The sequence below is a fragment of the Pinus tabuliformis genome, chromosome Q (assembly GCF_031772625.1).
Source record: "Pinus tabuliformis cultivar Carrire ecotype Pingquan chromosome Q, CPIR1, whole genome shotgun sequence".
Lineage (NCBI taxonomy): Eukaryota > Viridiplantae > Streptophyta > Pinopsida > Pinales > Pinaceae > Pinus > Pinus tabuliformis.
Genome location: NC_142296.1, coordinates 906,021,195 through 906,046,664, shown reverse-complemented (window position 1 = coordinate 906,046,664; position 25,470 = coordinate 906,021,195). Strand labels below are relative to the sequence as shown.

The 25,470-nt window shown below is 40.0% G+C and overlaps 1 protein-coding gene across 1 annotated transcript in view; it reads right to left on the bottom strand.

The window, feature by feature from the left end:
- LOC149222395 (anthranilate synthase alpha subunit 1, chloroplastic-like) overlaps window positions 1-24,365 on the bottom strand; it is a 352,329-nt gene extending 327,964 nt beyond the window's left edge. Inside the window, exons 1-2 of the mRNA XM_089387583.1 lie at window positions 23,489-24,365; window positions 23,209-23,387 (exon numbers count right to left, since the gene is read on the bottom strand). Coding sequence (XP_089243709.1) covers window positions 23,209-23,387; window positions 23,489-23,744 — 435 coding nt within the window. The 5' untranslated portion in view covers window positions 23,745-24,365. The remainder of the gene's footprint in view (window positions 1-23,208; window positions 23,388-23,488) is intronic.
- Window positions 24,366-25,470: the final 1,105 nt, after the last annotated feature.

The window sequence follows — 25,470 nt, the reverse complement described above, 5'->3', positions numbered from 1 at the left end:
GTGTTCCACGATTCTGTATGACTTATCCAAGAGTTACTTTTAATATGCATTCCTACGCTTCTTATTCCATCATCTAGCTATATGTTCTAAAATGAGCCTACAACTTGGCCCATTGCATTCCTTCATCCCTTAAGAGTATTGTTTCCATACTATATGGAATGTATACTAACCTTGTCATAATGCCACTTCCAAGAACCTTCTAAAATGATGCTTCTTACAGGATCATGATGATCTTAGCAAGATGACAAACTCTAACATAATCTTAGATAATGTTTGGATGACCAATATGCAAAATGGTCTTATCTTTCTATCCTTAAAAGACTAGATGACTTCTACAAAGCAACTTAACCAAGTAGACTCTACTTATGATACTATCACATGCTTCTTTTTATGCAAAAATCAAGATTCTTCTATAAACAACAATGCATATTGTCCTAAAGGAAAGACCAATCTTTATAAAGAACCTAACAAACAGAGTGCCTACTTTAATAGTAGAGACCATTCAGATCTTCTTTCTTCGGCTTCTTCTCATGGTCTCCCACGGCCTCAGCTACATGAGCTTCACTTCTCTCCTTTCTCTTGTTGTTATGTTGGTTTGGACAGTCCCTCTTAAAGTGTCCAAACTCATTGCATTTAAAGCATCAAACCTTGGACATGTCTTTCTTCTTGGACTTGCCAAACTTTCATTTCTTCAACTTCTTGACTCTAGCTAGAAATGCTTGAGATTGCTCATCTGATCCCATGTCATCTTTTACCTTGATCCTTAATTCTTCCAGAATGCATTGATCCCACAACTCATCAGAAGGAAATGAATCTTTCTTAGAGTAGATGCTTGTTGCAAAGCTACTCCATTCTTGTGGTAATGCATTCGACACATAGATGGTCATTTCTGAATCAGAAATTTATTCTCCAAACCACTGCAGATGGTCTCTTGATTGAGAGATTTTCATGAGAAAGGATGCCATGTCCTCATCCTTTGATTTCCTCATTCCATATAGCTTATTCCGCCAAGACATATTTTGTCCTAATGTATTTACAGAGTACAAGTTCACTAGCTTGTCCTTTCAAATTTGCAACAAATGGAACAAGAGGATTCTTAATGGATTCAACTATGATCCTTTGAGCCCTTACTTCCCCTTTCTTGTACTTTGCTAATTCTTGAGTCTTGTCTTTGCTAGGTTCAATGATCTCACCAGTGACATACTCCATTACCTCATGTTCGGTAAGTGTCAGGCAATCCTTTTCTTCCATGCTAGGTAATTTGATGCTCCAACAAGCTTATTGCTTTGCTTGCAAAAAGAACCATATGACATGTAGATTAAGACATTGAGTAATAGTATGATACTTACTTGATAGCCAAGATTCTCTTTCTCCTTGATGAAGTCTTCAACCTTTCTTGATGCCCTCAAGATCCTTGAAGAAACTTCAGTAATCTCCTTAGAAGATGTTCCTAGGATTCCTCCAACTTCCAAGAGTGATGAATGATTGCCAAGATCTTTTGATGCTTCCTTCAAAGAGGTCTACCAATGGGTCTTACTAATTCCTTTTCCCAAGAGACAACATTCGTGTAGTCTTCCTCCTAGGTCTTCCATTGATGTAGACTTGATATTCTTCAATGTAGAAACCCTCTTTCCAAACCAATAGGTCTTTTACTTTCTTTCTTCAACAAATGATTCCCCTTGACGAGTAAACCCTTCCTTGTGTCCACAAGATACTCCTTCCAGTTGCCTTCTTGTTCACCTTAACTCTGATAACATGTTGGAAATATGCAAACTGACAGCTTATTAAATCCAATTTTCCTTAACCTTAATCCTTGCTTGTGAACTTAGTTAGTCTTATTGTGTTCTTTATTTAGATCTTTTCATCAAACAAATATTAAGAACAGAAATAGCAACAATAGAGCACACAGATATTAGGCTCTCAGCTAGGGCAAAACCCCTCCAAGGGGAAAACCCGGCAAACCTCTTCTCTTCTTTATAAAATCTGCTTCAAATGAGATATAAAGACCCAATCCCTAGACCAAGTCCTTCTCCAAGTACCAAGCTAGCACTTTCAACAAGTCCTTCCTTGATCCTGCACCAACTAACTTCAAATTGCAACCTAGACCTGCCAACTTCAACACTGAAACTCATTCTACTACTTTGACCCTATAATTTCGGCCTTGCAACTGCTACAAAAACCCTAATCCAGCTTCATCCTGAGACCATCCTAAAGCAAGACAACTCTTCCTAAGGTCAACGAGGTCAAGATAGAGTAATCTTCCTTCCAACTACAAGATACTACACTTCATCCTACTACAACTAGAACCTGCAATTTCGGCCTCTTTCTACGGCACCAAAAACCCTAGAACTCCACACGTGTAAGAGAAATAGAGCCCAAAAATAGAGATTTTCCTTCCTTCTTAGATTCTTCTTGCCTCCTAGACCTTTACTCTCCTTTTCTGCTTCTCCCAGCTACAGATCGAACTTCTTGTTGTGAGATCAAACTTCTTGAGCGAGTATGTCCCAAATGAGGTCGAACTACTCCTTTATATATCCTTCTCAACGGGTCGAATTCCCACTTGAAGGCTGACTTGTAGCGGCTACGGCCAACTTGTAATTTTGGAGTTTCCAGGACTTTCTAGACTCAAAAATAATTCTTTTTCAATTACATTTCTCCTGGAAGGGTCTTATAAACATGATGTTGACTCCTTTGACTCATGACAATAAATCCTAAGACCTAACAAACCCTAGAAGCATGAAGAACATGCTTTTACCATGAAGACCATTAATAATGTGCATGAAACCCGTGCTTTTAAAATATTAACTTTTAATTTTCTTCTTTTGTTTGTTACATAGGATACATATTGAAATGAGTACAACAACAATTATGAAGACTTAAACTAGTTACATTCTTCAACATGTTGAACTCCCTTTGGCATGACCTTAGCAAAAATGTACCCTTCACTCCAGTCAAAATCAATGATCAGACATGTTAATCTTTCTCTACCATATAAGGCTTGGATTAGGTCGTTTGATCAAAATTGGGCAATGTTGACTAATATCCCTAGAGAATCGAAGTAGAGTCAAAGGCTAGACAAGAGGAGAGGGATCTAGATTCTAGATGGTTGATCCTGGAATAATTAATCACTGATGTACAATGGATGCCATATTTATCTTGACTTATGTACAAATATGCATGTTTTCATATCTTCTACAACTAATTTGGTATTTTGAATGTTTTTTAATATAAATGCAAAAAAATATTTTTAAAAAATATCTATATCTATATATATATATATATATATATATATATATATGCTTTCAACACTTCACTTCCAAAAAACGCCCACGCTTTGTGCTGCTGGAAATACTTAGAAGGGGTTGAATCAGTATTTCTTATCAATTAGTATATTTTTAACTTCACAAAGCATTAGTTGTTATTAGTAACAAATAAACATAAACATTCTTTAACACCAATCAACAATGCATAACAATAGAGACAGTAGACAGAGATTTTTAGGGTGGAAACCCTTCCAAGACAAAAACCACCCAAAGCTTCTTAATATTTGTCTTCAAAAGATTTACATCAAGTTTTCAGCTCCAACTAAAGGAGGCTCCAACCCCCTGATTTACAGGCTCCAACTTGTAGGACGCTCGTACGCCCTATTTACTAGTTGCAACCGGAAAAATACTCCAACGCCCTAGTTTTTAGGCTCCAACCTGATGGATGCTCCAACACCCTATTTAACAGTTGCTACTAGACAGACGCTGCAATGCCTTGTGCAAGCTACAACCTTCCCTAGCACCACCTTGCCACCCTAAAGTGTTTTCAGGCTCCAACCTGAAGGAGACTCCACTCTCCTACCTTGCACCACTCTGATCAGTCGACGGACTACATTTCACAATTTTCAGACTAGATCCACCTATGCTCAAAACAATATAGGAAATTGTAGTACAAGTGAACTGCAACAAAAACTCTATAAATCAAATCCACCTCTGCTCCAGTGCAACACTCCACAACCAGATTGATCTAATCAATAGTCCTGGGATTGTATAATTTGTACCATACAACCTACTACTGCAATAACTGTCACTTCCATACATTACTGCCTCATTGTATTAAGTCTAACAATCATACAAGGTCACTGTCACATATCAAAAGTCTTGTCATGAAGATCACTAGCATACTATCTCACAAGGTCAACGTCAACACCAAGTCACTTCCCAATAGTTGTCAACTACCATACAGTCTCACTGCTCAAAAGATTTGTACTTGTGTTATAGAGATATTGTAGACTCTGAAAGGAAGACAACCACCAAATGCTGCAACAACCACCCCTGGAGTAATCTTTGAAATTGTTCAACTCAACACAGGCATTCAACTACAATCTTTTTAAATGCTAAAGAGAGCCACTGTACTTCTTTCCTTACAAGCAACACTGAACAGTGTGAATTCCTTACAAATTTTCATAATGATTCTGAATGAAGATAACACAATGTGATTCTTGTAGAGACCTAGAAACCTTCAATAGTTGCTGCAAGACAATGATGAAATGATGTGTCAATGAATCCCTTCTATCTGACCTTCCAGACTTCTTCAAATGTTGATTTCCATCACTGTTGGTACAAGACTTCTGGAGATCAAGATTGGTGATGATAAAGACTCCTTTTGCAACAACTTTGTTACACCATTCAAGCCCTCAACTCTGAACCACTTACATTATGTAAGTAACATTTAGAATATTTCCAAAAATCTGCACATGTATAGAGATACAAATGCAATTTGACTCTTCTCAATTATACTTCAAACATGTTTAGGTCGGCTTCAATAAACATCCATATAGTATATATATATATACTTACTTATGTCAATGTGATACTTCAGAGGGACGAATGTAGGACTACAAGCTTCAGTGAGAAGATCCCCATCATCAATAATGTTGTCTTGCAAGATGTTTACACCAAAACTGCAGAGAAAGAACCTGAGAAAACAAGTTTTGTGCACTGTGAATGAGGGAGTCTTTGTCCACCTTTGTTGCTTCTAGTTTTGAATCATAATTGGACCAGACCGCAGATGACAACCACATAGATGACTTCTAATTCAATAATCTTTCATGAGTAGCCCTCAGTCTATGGGAGTTTACCTACACAGGTTGATGTATGCCTTCAAAATGTGATGCCAAAAGCACAGAAGTGAAATAGTGATGAGGTTGCTTCAAGTTGACACCATTGACCTGTGCAAATAAACCTTCGGTGCTCAGAGGAAGATAAACAATGATGACCACCACAAAGAGCTCCACAAAATGAAGATTGCTTCTTGTTGTATTCAAGGCCGCAGAAGTTAGAAGCCACAAACGCAGATTTGAAGCTCAAATACTACACTGTTCAGATCTGAAATGAGCACAGTGCTTTGCCCTAATAGAGGGCCATACAACTTTAAAGTGTGATGCGTTGATCCAGCAAACAAGCTCAGATATCATAGTATTAAAAGAGCCTTATTCCTTCGTTGATATGAAATCTTGAGGCCAAGCTTCAAAAGATAGCATGTAGATGAATTCATAGCTTGGTCTTCTAAGGCCAAGAGACCTGAAATAATAAGGATAACTTTCGTTGTCTTGTAATAGTGGCTCAAGGATGGATGCCCTAAAGGGCCAAGTAGGTGTGCTAATTGATTCTTCAATGTCCCAGAATTTTCGATCTTCCACCTGCAATAAAACTTAGCCCAAACGTATCCCAAAACCAATCAAGAGAAAAACCCTAGCCACTCGTCTGATGCAACAATCCTCCACAGGGTCGAGTTTGATTTTTAGGGATCAATTGTCAAAAGATAAGCATTGTATACATACATTAGGAGGGAAATCAAGATCAATGCCTCCTTTTATAGATATTTGAGGGGCTTCAATTAGGCCTTTGAATTCCTATTTTGGAGGAGACTTCTTTTGAAATTCAAATGTATTGGAGGGAAAAACCCCTTTGAACTTTATTAAAATGTATTCACATGCCCTTACAATTAAGTCTTTTATCACAATATACATTATTTTAATTTTGGAGAGGAGCCTTATCACTTGACCATTTAATCTGACTAAAGAAGAGTTGCCACTCCATCATCCTTTTGGGTTCATTCCCACAAGTTGGGTCCCTCAACTTCAAACAAGGATATCTCTCAAATCATGAGACCTCTCGTGGCGTGCCACATACCACTGGAATCAGCTTGATGAGGAGAACCAAATGGCATGGATCTTCAAGGCAAATTCACTGAACTTCATCCTCAAAAACGTCAACAAGTGTAGGGTATGTCCATTGTCTAGGGAATCTAAACCCTAGAGCTAGGGTTTCCAGTCATCCTTCCATTGGAGCTTCCAACTAATGCAATCCAGAGAAATATTAAGAGCGTTCATTAATTAATGTTGGCATCAATGACGACACCATTCAACATGTGCAACACTAGGCCAACTAGCCAACAGCCCTATGTATAGCTCGATGACGATGATATTGCCACAATCCTCTGTCATTTGCACGAGTGATACACCTCTCAACATCCGACATCCCTCTTAAATGATGGTGGGACTACTACTTGGTAGGTACTTTAACAATTTTGCAATCAAGTGTTTTGGGCATTTTAACATGGATAAATGGGTGAACATGACAACTATGATACACTCTGATGCGATTCACCAGCTACCGCCTCCAAACCCTAGCTGCCGCTGAACAGACCTGCCATCGCCGCCGCAGGTTCCATCTCTGATAGCCACCTATGGCACTCGCTGCAGGAGGGGAGAGCTCTGCCTCCCCTCCAATGGACCCGACCTCAGCTGACAAGACGCAGAAGCCTGTGACTCTGCACCCCGCAGGCACAGGACGAGAATCTGAGAAAGACAAGCAAAGAACGAATGGGGAACAGACGCATTCAGTTCAGAATGAAGAGGACAACGAAGGCGATAATGAGCACGCTAAAACAGAGACACCTCCGACAAAGGTGACCTCAGCTACATGTATTCCAAAAGCCGCAGAACCGATCAGGGTCGAACTGCCAAGCCATCGCATCAATGGGGAAATCCAATTCATGCAGGACTATGCACTCATAGGAAAGTTCTTGGGATTTTGGCCCACAGAAAAAGCCTTACAAGTATGGATAGCTTCAAAATGGAAGCCCAAAGGACAAGTAACTCTGCAACTTGGCCCGAAAGGCTTCTTCACAGCCATCTTCAACTGTTTAGAGGACAAAATAAGGATATTCGAAGGAGGCCCATACTTCTTTAACTCTTCAGGCTTGTATCTAACGGAATGGAAGCCCCGATTCAACCCTGATAAAGAAGACTTCAGTTGGGCCCCTGTTTGGATAAGAATGTATTCCCTTCCCGTGGAATATTGGAGAGAAGAAACATTGGCAGACATTAGCAACAGACTGGGGACCTTCATCAAAGTAGCAACAGAAACAAAGACACGCAAATATACCTCTTATGCTAGGATCTGCGTCCAGATGCATCTGACCAAGACCCTTGCAGACACGGTAAGTGTCTTTCACGATGACTATGAATGGAAACAAACTCTAGATTATGAGCACATCCCTTTCCGTTGCCGAAAATGCCATGAGCATGGCCACCTTTTCCGAGACTGTCCCTTCAATGCTCAGTCCAAGGCTCCTTCTAATGACTCCAACAAGGACTCAGAAGGATTCACCAAAGTCCCCACCCGCCGCAGGCATGCCAAGAAAAACCAAGCAGCTCCAGATCAAGCCTTTAAAGCGAACCCCCAGAATCGCTTCTCTGTTCTTGCCTCGCATGATAATCAAGACAGCCCCATCTCTGTTATCCCGGATCAGCCGCTCCCACCCTCGCCTTCTCTTATCCGCTCCAACCCCCTGCTCTCCTCTGACCCAGCATCCTCCATCTCTGCTCCTACCCCGTCCATGGAGAAAGCCAAAGTGTTTACAGATCTGGGTCCCATATTCCCTTCTAAGGGGAAAACTGTATTGGAAGAAACTCAACAAGCTTCAGATATGGATTTTGATGCAGCTCTAGCCCTGAGCCTTCATGAAGTTGCAGCGGAGGAGGACCTCAACACTCCAATCGAGATGGAGGAAGATCCGGAAGACGTAGATCTAGAAGAGCTTGAAATCTCCAAGCTAGACATCTCCAAACTGGAGAAAGCATGCAAACAAAAAGAGTATAACTCCATCCCCCCATGGCAAATAGACAAACTTGAAGGAGTCCTTACCAAGGTGCAGCACCATAAAAGCCTGGGAATACAAGGAGGCAGTCACTGGGATGGAAAAAAGATCCTCAAAGATACAAAGAAAAGGGGCAGAAAAACAGATCTTCAAAGAACCATAATAGTAGGTGAAATACTCATGGATTCGGGGCAATTCCCCAAGTTGACCAAGTTCTATAAACCCAAATCTCAGTCTACATGAAGCTCATTTCATGGAATGTAAGAGGACTCAACAGTCCCTCTAAACACAGAATGATCAAAAACCTGATAATGCAAGAAAAACCGGCTATAATTTTCCTTCAAGAAACAAAAAGCAGCAGTGCAGTGATGGACCGACTAAGCAATAAAATATGGGCAGGCAGCAGCGTCTAGCCATCCTATGGAACCCACAGATTGTTTCTCTAGATAATTTTCACGCCACTCTTCATATAATTCAAGCCACCTTCCACCTCATCGGAACCAACATCCATGGGCATCTTACCAATGTATACTTCCCGCAGATAATCCAGCAAAAATTGGATATCCTGGACACGATTTCCGTTCTCAATCACAATAGACACTTCCCCTTATGGATTGGAGGAGGCGACTTCAATATAATAAAATCCTTGGAAGAAAAACAAGGAGGCAGAACCAGGCTCGATAGTGACAGTAGCGGCTTCAAGCAATTCCTTCAAGATAATCAGCTCATGGACATCCCCACTTCCAATGGCACATTCACCTGGTCCAACAAACGCCGAGGTGCTCACTACATCGCCTCAAGGCTAGATCGATTCTTAATTTCAGACAATGCGATCCACCTTGGAGGGGACTTTAATGCCTCAATTATACCCCAAGGAGGCTCAGATCACTGGCCGATTCTGCTCCAATGGTCCAGACTAGGCAATCGTTGCAACAGACCCTTTCGATTCGAGGCCTTCTGGCTCAACAACTCCAATTTCAAGGATGTGGTCAATAATGCTTGGGCATCTTACACTCCGCCTGCGGGAGCTAAGATGTACCAGTTTCAACAAAAGCTGAAAAATATGAAACAAGTCCTTAAAGTATGGAACCGAACTCATTTTGGCAACATACAGGAAAGCAAACAAAAATTGGAACAGCAAATGAAAGCTCTACAACAAACATTCATCCTGGAAGGCCGCACAGAAGAACAAACTCAACAGGAGCAGATCCTCTGGAATCAAATTGAAGAACGCCAAAAACAAGAGGAAACTTTATGGCGACAAAAATCTAGAATCAGCTGGCTCAAAGATGGAGAGAAAAATACAAAATTTTTCCACAAAACCACCATACAACGGCGTATGCACAACAACATCACCTTTGTCAACAATCAACAGGGTGAAAGAATTGAGGCTCATGAAGACATGGAAAAAGAATTTACAGGATACTTCAAGGACATTCTCAAAGAACCTGAAGGAAACAGGGATGAAGCAATCAGAGCTATCACGCAGCATATTCCAAAAATTATAAATGAGGATCACAACAACAAATTGCTCCAAACTACATCCTTAAAGGAGGTAGAAGAAGCCATGGCTCAGCTCAAAGATGGCAAGGCACCAGGGCCTGACGGATTCACCGCAAATTTCTTTCATGAATTTTGGGAACTCATCAAAGTTGAAGTATGGGACTTAGTGGAGGAATCCCGAAGCATGCACTGGGTCCTCCCAGCCCTCAACTCCACCTTCATAGCCTTGGTACCCAAAGAAGCGGCATCAAACAAACCTGAGAAATACAGACCAATAGCGTTGTGCAATGTGATCTACAAACTTATTTCAAAGGTCATTGCGAATCGACTCAAACCGCTCCTTCCACTGCTCATCTCTCCAGAACAGACAGGTTACGTTGAAGGGCGGCAAATCATGGATGGAATAATTCTATCCAACGAAGTCATACATTCTCTAAAGCTTCTCAAAAAACCAGGTATGCTCCTTAAATTAGACCTCTCTAAAGCCTTTGATAAGCTTAGCTGGAATTTCATTCACAAAATGCTCTTAGCTTTTGGATTCAATGTAACCTGGACAAGATGGATCATGAACCTAATCTCTTCTCCCAGCTTCTCTGTCCTTCTGAATGGCTCTCACTCTTCTCCCTTTCGGCCCACGCGTGGCATCAGATAAGGGGATCCTCTGTCACCCTTTCTCTTCGTTTTAATGGCTGAAGGGCTCAGCAGGCTCCTCAAATCGGCAGTCTCCACTCAAACTCTCAAAGGCATCTCTCTCCATGGTCGATCTCCTCAAACTCATCAGCAATTTGTTGATGATACTATGCTCTTCGGACACCCTTCCGCAAAAGAAGCCTCTGCTTTCAAATCACTTCTCTCCCTCTTCTCTGACGCCTCTGGCACCTCCATCAATGCTGCAAAATCTCAACTTTTCTTCTTCAATACCCCTCCCTCCACGCAAAGGAATATTGCCCGAATTCTGGGATTTACAATCTCCCATCTGCCCTCTAAATATCTGGGAGCTCCTCTTTCAGACTCAGCTATCAAGCAAGTGTCATGGCGGACTCTCTTGGATAAACTTGAATCAAAACTCTCATCCTGGACTTTCCGAGCTTTAAATCTGGCAGGTAGGCTAGTTCTGATCAAATCAGTCCTACAAGCAATGCCGCTATATCTGTTCTCGATCCTGGCAGCTCCAAAAGGGGTATTGAAAGCTATTTGCAATCTTCAACGCAACTTTCTCTGGGGTTCCACAAGCCTGAACCGAAAGTGGGCTCTTGTCAATTGGTCAGAGGTATGTAAACCCAAATCAGAAGGTGGATTAGGCCTTAGGGACCCGCTTCAAAGCAATAACACAATGGGAGCACGAATTTGGTGGAATTGGGTCTCAAAGCAACTACCCCATGGGCGCAACTATGGCAAGCAAAATACGCCAACGGCAGCCAATGGAGTGATCTCATCCGAATCAACCCCACAGCACATGGATCTCTCATATGGAATAATGCAAAAACTCAAAGCAGCTTCATACAAGCACATAGTTTCTGGGAAATACACTCAGACAAAATTGCCAGGTTCTGGGAGGACTCCTGGCAGCAACTACCTAAACTTGCAAATTTGTTTCACAAACCTCTTTGGCAAGAGCATATGAAGCAAGAGAGCATCACACAGGTACATCAGTTTTGGCAGCCATCTACACAGCATGACTTTCAGACATGGAAACCAGCACGACTCTGGCAAATAGATTGGCAGGGAGAACTATATACAGATATTGATCAGGAACTCATAAGCAGGAAAATCCGCCACTCCGAGCAGCAGGATAAACTCCGATGGGGCTACACAACCAAAGGAACATTCACTACAAAGGAAGCCCATCACCTGCGCTATTCCAATCTCCAGGCGGTCAAGGATCAAATCTGGGAACAAGTTTGGCACTCAGGGCTATGGCCCAAGATATCTACCTTCTTATGGCTACTAAGCAAAAAACGCATTCTCACTTGGGACAATCTGTTAAAACGAGGATTTGTCGGGCCTTCTAGATGCCCAAACTGCAACACTAATTGTGAAACAATTAGTCATCTAATGGAAGCGTGCCCATTAGCAACGCAGCTCTGGGAGAAAGTGGACAAATGCAACATGAGAGTAACCCAAAGACAAGCGGATATAACGGAAAATATAAGGAACTGGGCCAAAAAACCATTCAAAAGCCAGATTCTCAACTCTTTGTGGAGTATTATACCGGGCTTTCTGTACTGGACCCTCTGGAAGGAGCGCAACCACAGAATCTTCAACAATACATCCAGATCTATAGACGACGTCTGGTTCATCCTCAAAGAAAACATTCAAGAAACCCTGACCATCAGGGCCTGGAATGACAATGACATGCCCGAAACTCAGCAGGAGCGCCGCATTCTGAAAGAATGGAATCTTGATCTCTCGGCCTTAATCAAGGTAATTGCCACTCCATCTATCAAACCCGCCTCTCAATCTTCATGGTCCCCATCTGCACTCAACTCCTACAAGCTGAACTTCGACGGAGCAGCCAAAGGTAACCCTGGCCCTGCAGGATTTGGGGGAGTCATCAGACGACACACAGGAGAAGTGGCACATCTATACTATGGCTCATTAGGTACAGATACTAACAACGCGGCAGAACTGGAAGGTCTCTGGAAAGGAATATGTCTCGCTGAACAACACCACTTCACCCCTCTTGAAGTTGAAGGCGATTCTCTTATACTCATAGAGGCGGCTAAAAGAATACAGGCAGGGGCCAAAGCAGTCAAGATCGCAGCAAGCTGGAGGCTTCTAAGCCGCTTGGAATCCCTGGAGGAAAAGCTTCATGACCCCCATAACATATCCTTCAATCATGTAAGGAGAACTGCTAACCAGGTAGCAGATAGAATGGCAAATCATGGCGTGTTACAGTCGACACCTTACTTCTCAGGTTCCTTGGATAGGGTTGATGATGCTCAGTTCAAAAAAGACTGCATCGCTCTGGTGCAAAAAGACTTCCCTCTCCCGGATGCGGGTGATGATATGGCGCGATAGGCAGGTGTCGGAAGAGGCTCGTCACGTGGGCAGGTGTAAGCCCGGACGAGCCACGACACACCAGATCGCAGAGGAATTAAATGTGATGGGAGGCTCCGTTAACTTGGCTTTATTGCTGGTTTTATGGCTGGTTCAGAGGGCATTCATTGTGCAGCTGAGATCGAGGCAAATGGCGCTCATTATCTTCGCTCCCCCGGTCGCCTGGATTCATTCCTGCAAGAATTCCGAGCAGACGTTGGCAGAGGAGGAACATTCCCTGGTTCAGAGCACAATTACTCAGTGGAATTCTTGTCTGAAGGGTAATTTGACAATGCAGAGGGAGAGGCTCAGGATGAGCAGTCGTCGGGGAGGTTCTAGGGGCCGCTCTGCCACTCAGCGCCCAGTCAATTCGCCCTCCTCCTCGGCGGAAATTGCTTATGAGCATAACAGAGGCTCAAACAGACCTGTTGGACGCGGCACTGTGCGTGGGTGGGGAGAAATTCCAGAATGCGGTCATTTGGAGCACCCGGCTGTTCGTTATCGAATTCCTTGCACGCTGGAGAACAACACTCTTATCGTTTCCGTCATGGTGGAACACTGTAATAGTCACAGAGGGCCTCTGGACAACCTGGGCGTGCCAGTGGTTGATATGCAGGTCCCCGCGGTCGATATGCGGAGGCCAACCAAAGCAACTCAAGCTGAGGAAGCTGGCCCTAGTGAGCCGGTTCAGCGGTCGCTGCGCTCGGAAATGGAGGTCTCACAGAAGCTCAAAGGACCGGCGAAGGATATGGAGGTCTCGCAGAAGCTCAAAGGACCGGCGAAGGATGAGCCCCATACAACCGATGAGGACTAGTTCCTCCGTCACTCTGTCTTCCGCTGCCAGGAAAGCAACTCTTTGTTTGTCTCTCAAGCTCTTTGTCGATTTACTGCTCTCTTTGTCGATCTGTCTATGTGTCATCCATGTCGGATTATATGTCCACCGTGTCAGTCAATGTGTCCATTGTGTCGGTTTGTCAATCCACCGTGTCGGTTCACATGTCCATTGTGGCGGTTTACAAGCTTATTGTGTCGATTCAATCGCTGGCTATATCGATTCAGATATCTCTATTTTGTAATGATGCTACTCAGAAGGGTCTTTCATGGAGAAAATCTCGCTGGAGATGCAGGACTACGGCCCTGGTGTAATTTTGCTGTAATTTTTTATTTTTGTAATATAAATTAGACTAGTCTTACAGAGAAAAAAAAAAACATGGATAAATGGGTGATCTAGATAATTGACCAATCTTGATTGTAAGCTTGTTCTCTCACCTTACCAAGGGGCTTAGTCTTTAGCCCTAATGCAATGGGACCTCCTCTAAGGCCTTAGGGTTATAGGAGGGGCACTACTTGGGAAACATGAATTGAAGTAGTGTGTACATAACCATTCCATACTTACCACTTTTCACCTGTGCTCATGATCTCACATCCATCCTTCAGGTTAACTATCATTGGTTCTTTAGGATTTGGCACCCATACATCCACTTCCTTCAGTAGGGCCGAAAAAATTTGCAATGTAGGTTGATGCAGCTACAAGAAGGATAAGAGCATAAGATGGCCACAACAAAAGAAAAAGAAAAGTTAAAAATGCAAAAGATGGCAAAGGCATAATTAGCGAGCGAGCAAAAGCCTGGCATGAACTCTAACCCCCTCCTTAGCCATCACCGGGGACCTGAGCACTAGAGGCTCCATCTCATCATTAGGGACCCTTGAATGCCCCAACCCCAATGAGCGATAAACTAACACATCCTTAAAGGGTAAGTAAATGCTATATCATAAAAAGCAAGCTTGGACACCTAAGCTACGTTCCATATCAAAGCATTATCAAGAAGAAGTAAAGGCACACCAAAGAGATGGAAAGAGCAGGCCGAGGAAAAGAGTAACGCATGCCTCCATGAATGCTCCCTCCATTACATCTATACACTCAAGATGTGGACCTCACACCAATTCGTCCCTTGGCCATAGAAGTCTTCCCCCTCATTGCCATGTATTGTCAGTAACACCTATGAATTGAAGGGTTGACCTTGGAAATGTCACCTCCCCTTAGGGGTCGGAAGCACCTAATAAGGTTGATTACCTAACCACCTCTAACATGGTAAGGAACACTTTTATGGGACTAGGTCTAGTTAGATATTTGAAGGTGATCCTGGTTTGAAGTCTTACTATGCCCATAACAATTAAGTATGGTCCACTATGATGCATATATGGTCATTACCTCTAATGAGTAGTTGCAATCGCTTGAATTTGAGATGGTTATACCAGGTGGTCCTACACAAAGCAGTAAAGGCCTTGAGGGCACAATCATTCCATGCCTACTTCACATGATGCCCAGGTTGTGCCACCCGTCCAAAAAGCGTGATGACCTTGCAGATGAAGCGTTTCTCTTCCACAGCAAATCATTGGGCATTTTGATGATCATGACAATTGATCGGCACCCTAGAGCACACTTGGATGTAAAAACAATGAGCTCACTTTGCTTGGATTTGGAGATTCTTGATGATGTACCCAGCGGATACAGCATGCCCCCAGGCTCGCCTTGACACTGTTTGATGGGCATGCCATGATCCAAAGTCCAAATGATGATGATCACCCCCCAGGATGATTAGGGAAGACTTGTAGTACCTCATGAAGCCCCAACACTAGAGAGAGATTGCACCATGTTGTCTTGATGGCACCCGTGGAGACGTAGGGCACCCAAAGTTCGCTTTTGGACACATAGAGATGTTTTGAGGTTTGATTTGAGGATTCTTCCTCAATTGATGGTTGATCAAGATGAATGGAGATGCAACTAGTCCATATTTTGCACCTTTTGAGCCTTATTAGCACTAAAAGGGCATGGCATCATGCTTAGAAAGGGATTTCAAGTCACGCATGTAGGCAATTAGTGGCTAATATAGTTTTATTGAGCTATTGGGTTGGCTTGTAACCCTCTTTACTTTTACTCAAAATCAAGCTTGTTATAGGGTTTTTAGTTTGGTTAATGGATGTGATAGACCTTATATAAAAGGAGTATCACTCCATTCTTATTTTTCATCATCACTTGTAGATTTATGCATCCTTTAGAAAAGTTGACTTAGCCTTTTTGCTAGTCGTTATACTTGTCGAGATGCGATCTTTTGGAGCTATTGCTATTGGAGCCTTAATTGTGTCTTGGAGAAGTCTTTTTGGGATTGAAGGAAGGCAATTTCTTAGAAAAATTGTAAGTGTTGCTACAAAATTTTAATGGTTTTTCATGTGATGAATGTATGCTAGGGTTTTTCTATTGTTCCATGTCTAAATGCATATTTTTATTGGAAAATCTTGCATGATCATTGCATGTTAAATTTATTTTCCTTGAATACCATAGAAGACCTCCTAAAGAGATTTCTTCTATTTAATTTCTCCCCTCATAAAATGATATCTAGGGTTTGTCAAGAGAAACTAGGGTTTTCCCCCTTACTCCAAGCATAGATTTGATATCTCTTAAATTTAAGCCTAAAAACCCCATCACCCAAGTAGGGAATGGCACTGGGAATCCTTGTGGTAAAACTAATAATCTTTTTATCTTTTCCTTCCTAATCTCCTTTTCCAATCCCTTTAAAGAAAGTTGTTAGGGCTAGGGCATAGGGTTGATTTCACCAAGACTCTATTTGAAAGATGTTGAGACTTTTGTAGCATGATCTCACCTTGAATGATCTTTTAAACTCAAAATCTAGCTCTTTTCATGGTGAAATTTGTTTTAATAGGGATGACATCATCAACCCTAGGCAATTTGTGCCCTAGTTAAACCCTAACTTTGGCTAAAGGCTTCAACTTAGGGCTTGATTTGAAGGTTTTCCATCCCTTTTTTGTTGATTTCATCATTAGCAAACCTTTTCGTAGCACTTGTATGCCTAGACAATCCTTGATTGAAATACATCTTAAAACCCTAAGCGTTAAGTGCCATTTTTAAGGCATTGTATATGGTATGTTGCTCCTACGCATTGAGAATTGTTCTTTTTTCCACTGAAGAAGTACCTTGCTTAGCCTTTGACCTATATCACCTTGGGCCAATTGACTTAGAAATCATTTAGATGAAAACTAAGAAGCCTATCGTGTGGTTAAATTCCACTAAAGAGCAGTTGGCAGTTCACTGAGGTGACAGTGGCAGTCCACCTCATTGTTGCATCTTCGTCTAGCTTTTGCTTTGTGAGGCTTCTCGTCCTACTAGATTTTGGGGCAACAGGGCCACAAATGATGTTACAACCTCAAAAATGGCAATATGTATTATTATGATATAATTATAGTATTTCGCCCGAATACAAATCAATAATAGAAGGATTAAACATATGAAGGCTGCTTATTATATGCTAGCACATGTTTTCAACATAAAATTTGAGGGTTTCTAACTTGCTCTATGAAAGAAGTAACTACATATGTACTAATGCAACAAACAGTCCTCTTAAAATCATGATCAAAAAGTTACAAGTGAGGTCACAAATCCTAGCAACACATAAATTACATGAAAACCTACAGAATATTTAGGTCAACCTACCATGAGGGGACAAAACAGTAGGGATTTTTTGTACCTATTAGATGTCACCCTATTTTACCACTTTCAACAAAGTGTCTCCTCTAATGAGTTTGCAATTTCTTCATTAATGACAACCATTTTAAATCTATTAAATATTCTGCAAAACTATATCAATATTTTGGGTGAAATATGCTAAAGGAGTGATAATGTCATCCAATGCAATCATTGTTCAATGGCAACATAGGTGGTGTATCAAACAACCTACCACAATTCAATTTCCTAAAAGGCACAAATAAGTGATTGGGGTATGTGAAATTCATGGGGATTTTCTTTAAAGAGTAGTGTTTTGTATATAAACCTTCCAAGGATGTCTTCCCATAAAATATTCGCTTCTAGTGCCTAACATATTTAGACCAAATTTAATGCTTTTAGAGGTTAAAGGAAGCACTTTCAAAAAAATATATAGAGATGATGACATGTTATAAAGGTTTTTGTATTAGAGAGGGTACAAAATTCAAAAGCATTATCTTTACTATAGAGGCACTATGTTGGAAATTTTGTCTTAATTCATGTAATAATCTCTCTTATTAAATGCATCCTCATGAACCACAGACTTGGCCTTGCAATTAGTGATCATATGCTTGTATTAGCTCCACATGTAATTAATACTTTCAAGTTTCACCTTATTGTGTTATTATTTTCTTTTGGCTATTATCCTTCATATTTGGTGCTATTTATACCTTTGGGTACTATTATGTCACCTCTAGGTGCTATTTTTATCTTTAGGTGTTGTTCTTTACCTTTGGTTATGGTTATTTCATTATCAAATGTTATTGTCTACTTTTTCCTAGTTTCTAAGTGATGATGATCATGATACAAAGTGTAGCCATTAATCACTAAGGCAAAGCATGTCTGGCTTCTAGCATGTGGGTCATAGGCAGAGTCACCTTGTTTGTGTTCGTGTTCAAATTTGGTGACAATGTAATTCGGAGAAAAACACCAAAGCGAAAAACATTTAATTAAACCCGCCATTAATTTCGACAAGGTAGAAGTTGCTAGAAACTTGTCAATTAGGTCTAACCAAGTGGTAGTATCATGGACTGTTCTAGGTGTTATTCTCATAAGTGACGTGACAAAGCTTTGAGCTTCAATAGAATCCAGTTTACCCCAGGTACAATCCTCAAAATGATGGAAGTTCCAAGCGGGTTTCCCTAGAAAATGTATTATGCATAGGGGCAAATAGCTTCTATAGAATCTAGTTTATCCTAGGTATCATCCTCAGAATGAGGGGAAGTGCCTAGTGGGTTTCCCTAGAAAATGCATTATGCATAGGGACGAATATATGTGTGTGTGTGTGTGTGTGTGTGTTAATTATATAACCTTTTTCTATTTATAGGTTGTAACTTGTCATTATTAATCTGATAGAAATGGAGTTGTTGTCAATGTCAACCCCTATGATAAAGCATTCATTTTATTGTCTTGGAATATCGCATGGTTAGTTGATCCTAAGCAAATGACCAAAGCTAGGTGTAAGTCCATTGGTCAATTTGATAAGCCCACCCCATTAACAAAGGGAAAATTATCTACCAAAAATAAAGATATGGTTGAAATACAAAGTAGGCTATACAATATCCCATAAATCCCTCCTAAAAGTTGGATCCCCTAATCATCTTAAGCAACCAATGTAGCCTCTATATTAAGACAAATTATTGACTTACTATAAAACCAACACAGACCCATCTTAAATATGGATCTACCAAGTGCCGAGAGGGATCAAACCTCTCAAGATGTTAACCTCTTTTTAAGTGCAAAACTTGAGGAAAGGTTTACACCTCGAGAGATTTGATTCCTCTCAACTCTTAGTAGATATGGAGTTAATATGGATTTATACTAATAAAATGTTTTAACTACAAGAAACTTTTAATTTTCACTTATTTTGTATAATACATCAAATTAGTTTTGTTATTAATATTTTTTTAAATGATCTCTCTCTCTCTCTCTCTCTCTCTCTCTCTCTCTCTCTCTATATATATATATATATATATAAACACACACACATATACATTGAATTATTGTTGTTATTAATACTTTTTCAAATGTTACATGTCAACTCCATATTAGACATTGACGGAATTACAAATCTCTATCCTACTTTGAATTAGAAAGAAATTATTAATGGAATAAGAACCTCTCTCTCTCTCTCTCTCTCATTAAACTAAACTCTATATTAAGAATGGAATAAATTACACATCTCCCTCAATGAAAAAATAAATAAAATTATTTCATTTTTCTCTATATAAAGTTGATATAAAATTATGTTATTTATAGCCTCGAGGATTAGCTCAATTGGTTGAGTCCCCATTGTTAAAGCTCCTTTGCTATTTGGAGGTCACGGGTTCAATTCTCTCGACACTCGGGTCAGGCTCTGTGGTTGAGCCAACAAGAAGTGATCCCTTCAAATAGATCTGTCTGGTACAAGTATTTTATGGACGTGGCAGTCACCGACCTCCTAGGTCTGTGAACCCCATAGATAATTTTAAAAAATTATGTTATTTATAGTTGATAGTAAAATATTTTTTGTTATTAATATATTTTTGGTTTAAATGTTACATGTCAAATGAACATAGAATAAATTATACATCATGTAGTATCAATAATATTATTTTTACATGTCATTTATCAACTCCATATTAAGTAGTGAAGGAATTACACATCTCCCCCTCATGCTAAAAAATAAATTAAATTTTTGTCTTTCAATTACTTTATCTCTCCATATAAAGTTTGATGTAAAATTAAGGTGGAAATTGAAGTATTTTATTTATGGCCGACATTGATTTTTTTTTGTTATTAGTATTTCTTATTTATTTGTTAACATAAGTATTATTTTATTATTTTTAAATGTAACGTTATATGACAACATCTCTCCCATACTAGGCTGTAGAGTATCAGTGCAATCAAATCCACTTAGGCTCCTCAATGACAAACCAAAATTCCTAACCCCAAAACAACTTGGTATAATGTATGCACTATGGTATTCTAATCAAGAAAAGTGACTCTAATTTAGCCTTTACTGAAAGAGATTAATAAAAGTTTTTCATTGAAAATTAATACAAATCATTTAAAATATGCTTTGGGATTAGTGTAAGCCCATGGGAGCAACTTAATTGGTGATTTCCCTGCTATGAAGTATTATGTAAACCATGAGATTCAAGGTTCAAATCCCCGTGAGTCAAACCAACAAAAAATGCTTTGGGATCATTGTTGAGTGGTAAAATAAGATAGATTATTTTCCATGCAAACCACTCACACAAGTCCCTAACACACATGCTCAAGGTGAGATGTGATATGCAGTTAGGTAGTATTCCTCGTTGAGATTTGAAGAAAGATATAATATAGCACTTCAAAAAAATTTAATGAAACTTTATGAAATAATAACATACTATTTCTAATGTCCACGGGGCTTTGGATTTACAGTGAATGGGTGCATTGTTAAGGCACTCATTGCAAAAAGGTCATTGGTTCAAATCCCCTGTGGGTGTTAGCCTATCCAAAAAACATATTATTTCTAATAAATATTGCAACCATCAAGTTAATAGTTGATTGTATCCAATAAGAAAACATATCATTATAAAAAATAATTTGTTGAAGCTTATAGTAGCTTCGGAAGGTCTTTTGCATAGTCTTGGTGTCTTAGCATGTGGAAAATGATTTATTGTCTCTTTAGGTGCTTGCTTGGTGGAGTAAGTAATTTATGTTTTCTTTCCTAAGTCTAAATTAGGAAAAGTACAATAATTAAAGTCAATTAATTATTGCGGACTATTAAGACATTTTCTAAAGATAAATAATTTAATTATTTAAGTGACTTAGAAATGATCTGATCTACAAGATCTTCTATAAGGGAGATTAAGGTTAGGGATCTGGGCTTAATGAATATTATAAAAAGAAGCCTAAGGAAGAGGTGAAGACGCAAGAGAGGAGACATAATAGAAGAAAGCAATTTTCTCTAGTGTAAGTGGCTTACCAAAAGCAGAAAAGAGAAAGAGTAGAAGAGGATTCAAGGGCATATCTAGGACGCCGAATTGCTAGAGATTGCAAGGCCAAGTTGTTGAAGAGAGAGGCAAGTCGATTTGATTGGAGAAGCCGATTTGCCAAGGCTAAATTTCCTGAGGAGCAGTGGCAGCTCAAAGGGAAGGCGCAGGGTTGATTTTTTGGCAAATTGCTGGTCCAAAATTCTCCAAGCCAAGTTCCTTCAAAGGTCTATTTCCAAGAGGCAAAATTCATCTAGTGGGGGCCAAGTTACAGGGTCAAGTAAATGTATTTTTCTTTATAATTCTCTATGGGTTGGAAACCCTTATTTTCCAAATTAATGAATGAACAGAGAATTGTTGTGGGTATTTATCTGCTGCAATGTGTGATTGATCTCTCCTAATTTTTATTTTCCGCTGCTTATATTTCTAGAGGTTAAAATACAAGTGATATTATTTTTCGGTAACTCAGAATTTAAATAAAATTGTTGGGAATAAATTATTATTATTATTATTATCCAATTTTAAGGTCACGGCCAAACCAAACACCAAATTGGTGTATGAGACCCCCTTGTTTGTGGGACAAGGGACCCACCTCTGCGCAACGATTTTACTGCTAAGTCTACGAAGGCATACATACTCTATCCCCTCTGGTTTTGAACCTGTGACCTCTTAGGAGGAAACACATGATCTTAACCATTAGGCCTACTCAAGCTGTATTAGGAGAAAATAAATCTAGGCTGGTATTAGGAGATTTAACATAATTGTCCTTTGCTACCCACTCAGACATGACATGAGTTATGTGTTCAATGTGGCTAACAACACTTCTGCAGTAAACTGTCGAGGGTGCACCTCATTGAACTGGATGTAGCTAAGTATCCATGCACCCACCCTGGCTAGCAACAGTGTTGACAAAGCTAGATGGGATATCTGCAATGTGATCTTAAGAGACGATAGGAAGAACCGGCTGAAAATGTAGCATGGAACAGATAAAGTAAGGAAAAATGACTAATGGGATAGAAGAAAAGGAGAAGACATCCCATCAGACACATAGTAATACAGGAGAGAGAATAAGCCTGGTCGAAAGTTGAAACTGAGTTTGGAAATGGCAGCCACATAAAAAACACCAGTTTTACTTATTCTCCCTTCCGCACAAGTTGGCTCAACACCATATCCCAAGAGATAGAAGGAATATTTGAACTCTTATATTCACTGTGCAACTTTTTATTTCATAGAATTAGCAATTTAAGACAAGCACCATGCACTCGTAATCTGTTCTCCCTGCTCCATCAATTAATGATACAACGCTGTAAAATTGCTAGAGATGGAATCATTATATGCAGCCATCACCTAGATATCTGTCGAAATACCCTAATTTCTTGACTGTTCGACCTCCCTTTTCGAAATGTATGCCTTCTGTTGCTATTTTGAATTTTCTTAATGGGTAAGATGCTTTCACCCTGCGTGACTGCAGCATTTTTATAGTTGATTCCCCTCTTTACTTGCTGTCGTCACAATTACATTAGCATGATACTTCTTTTTTGGTTACATCAATGAGGCATTACTAATTTCTAACGTTTACTGAAGGCCATGCGTTTTTCATTCCTATGGTCAGCTACTCCCACTACAAGCCTAGACTTTCAATAATAAAAAATCATATGCTTCAAATAAAGATGCTCTTACGAACGTCTTAACAGACATGACGAGATGACAAAATGTTGTAACATCGACATCCTATGTTCCAATGCTAGCCTATCAAGGGATCAAAGCCAAGCATTGGTTAAAGCCCGCATGAGGGAGTGTGCTGGATGTGGCGATCTACGCTTCTACACTGAACCCTTATGGGTGCCCGGCGTTAAAAAAAAGGGGGGGCATGTGGCTGAATGGTAGATAAGCCCAATGGCCAGGGCTAGGTCATTGGTTCCATTCCTATCATATCCAGTTTTCAACTATGTGTATATCAATGCATTAAAGATGAAAATGCAAAAGTAGAAATTGTACCACATTGGTGCCCATCTGGCCTTGCTCCACAGATTCGAATAAGAAACTCGGGGCGTCTCTATCATCTTGGCTTACCAAGCACCGATAACCAAGCACTGGTGTTAGGTGATCCGAAAGTATACAGCGGTAGAGTGGTATCAAGTTACCATTCTTGGACATCTCCACAAATTTCACATAATCTGATCAAATTACACTACCCATTAATATAATCACTCAAAAAAAGAGTTCAAATCTCAGGAAGCACATCACTGATGAAATTCTGAATTGAATAAAAGGGTACCTGATGATGAAGAAGGAAGAGAAGGAAGAGGATCAGCCGCCGTTGTTGTGAGGGTATCGGTGGCTTCGGTCGCACACCGGGCGTTCACATGGCCCTTGGGAAAACATGAGCCCTGTTGAATCTGAACGAACTTCAATTGCCTACTGCTGAGGGTGGAAGAAGAAGAAGAAGCGAAGGGAAGAAGAGATTTGATATCGCTGCTCCTTGCTCTGCCATGACATGTTTGCCCAAAGGGAATCCGCATTAAGCATTCCATCTTAACCAAGTTGAATGCAAATGCTAATGGCCACTGTTCATTCAAATCAAATGGATGGCCCTATCCTTTTGTATTTCGTCAGTCGGTCTCTGTCTCTGGAAACGCAGCTCACGTGTTCGTTGGTTAAAAATCAGTAACTAAAATTGGGAGTAAATAAATCATAGAGTTCGTCAGTCGGTCTCTGTCTCTGGAAACGCAGCTCACGTGTTCGTTGGTTAAAAATCAGTAACTGAAAGTAAAGAAAACCACGTCGGGGATCTGGAGTTTGCGCGCATCGCGAGAATACGTTAAAAGAATTTACCAGCTGTAGATGAGGGGAAATAGAGGCGGGCCAGAAAAAGAAGCAGCAGGTATCAGGCCTGAAATCTTCAAAACGCGAAAAAACACCAGGTTTAGACATATATGGTATCGCCTTATATGTTTGTACCATTAATCGGACAGGGCGGAACGATTAGTTGACAACCATAGGAATTACCCTGCATGACATAGGGACGGATGTTCTTGAAAGCTATGCGAGTGGATGCATATTCAATAAAAAGGGTAACAATGGAATTGGACGCACGATCAAGGAAAAGATAGCAAATGTGGATCGCGGCAGAGAACAAAATTCTCAATGCATAAACAAGGACTCCAAGTCAAAGATAGAGCCATGATATTCTTAAACTTTGCCTTTTCCAGAATGTCGCGTTTGACGCGTGATTTATTTTCCATTTGTTTCTTTCAAAATGTGTTGTGATTGAATTATTCTAAAATTTAATATAAAGTTGTTTTTAATCATTTTTATTAGGGTTGTGGTGTACTTATTTTTATATTATCGTGATTAAAATTTTGTTGTGAGTATAGGATAGGGAGTATTCTAGTAAAAGGAAAAAAAAAAATTTGCCAATGTAAACATGATGGTTTTAAAATAATTCAAAAAAATATGGTTTTATAATAATTTAAAGATTTTTTTTTAATTGTGAAAAGGTAATTTAGAGATTTTGTCTAGTTATCATTCATTCAATTATCAATTTAAAGGTTTGGTCTAATTATTATTCAATTAGTTCTTCCAAAATTGGATGAGAATTATAATTTTTTATGGTATCAAATTTCAACAATGGGAGGGAAGTTTGTTATAAGATTAGATAGCCCCTAGCCATAGCACGTTTTTAGCTTCTTTGCATAAGTAGTTGGGGTCGGAAATATGATTTCCTATATTTTCAAATTCCAATAATCGAGCAAAACTTGCTACAAGATTAGATGGCCCTTAGTGATAGTGTGTCCTTGGCTTCTCTGCACCAAGTGGTTGGAGTTGGAGTTTTGATTTCCTATGTTCTTAGATTCCAAAAAGTGACATTTGCGACAAGGTTAGATGGCCCATTGTCGTAGCATATCCTTAGCTTCTCAACATCAAGTGGCTGGAGTCCTCATGTTGGATTAGCAAGTTATCTAGCTATGGATCTTTCAGAGAAAATGTAATTATGTCAATAGTGGAAGGTCGAGCAAGAGTTTGATTGGGAAATCAAACCAAGTAAAGGTGGTCCCAATTAGGTTGACGAGTGTGCAGGTTATGGCAAAAAAAGTAGAGTTGATGGTGCGCCTAAGGTGATCAAATTTGGCTATGTCTTCCTTACCTTAGAGTTCTATATAGAGAATCATATGGATTAATATATAACCATGATATGTGTGTTATCCATTGTATGTTGGGCTATGCTCACTTATGAGTAAATGTTGTAATTGTGTATAT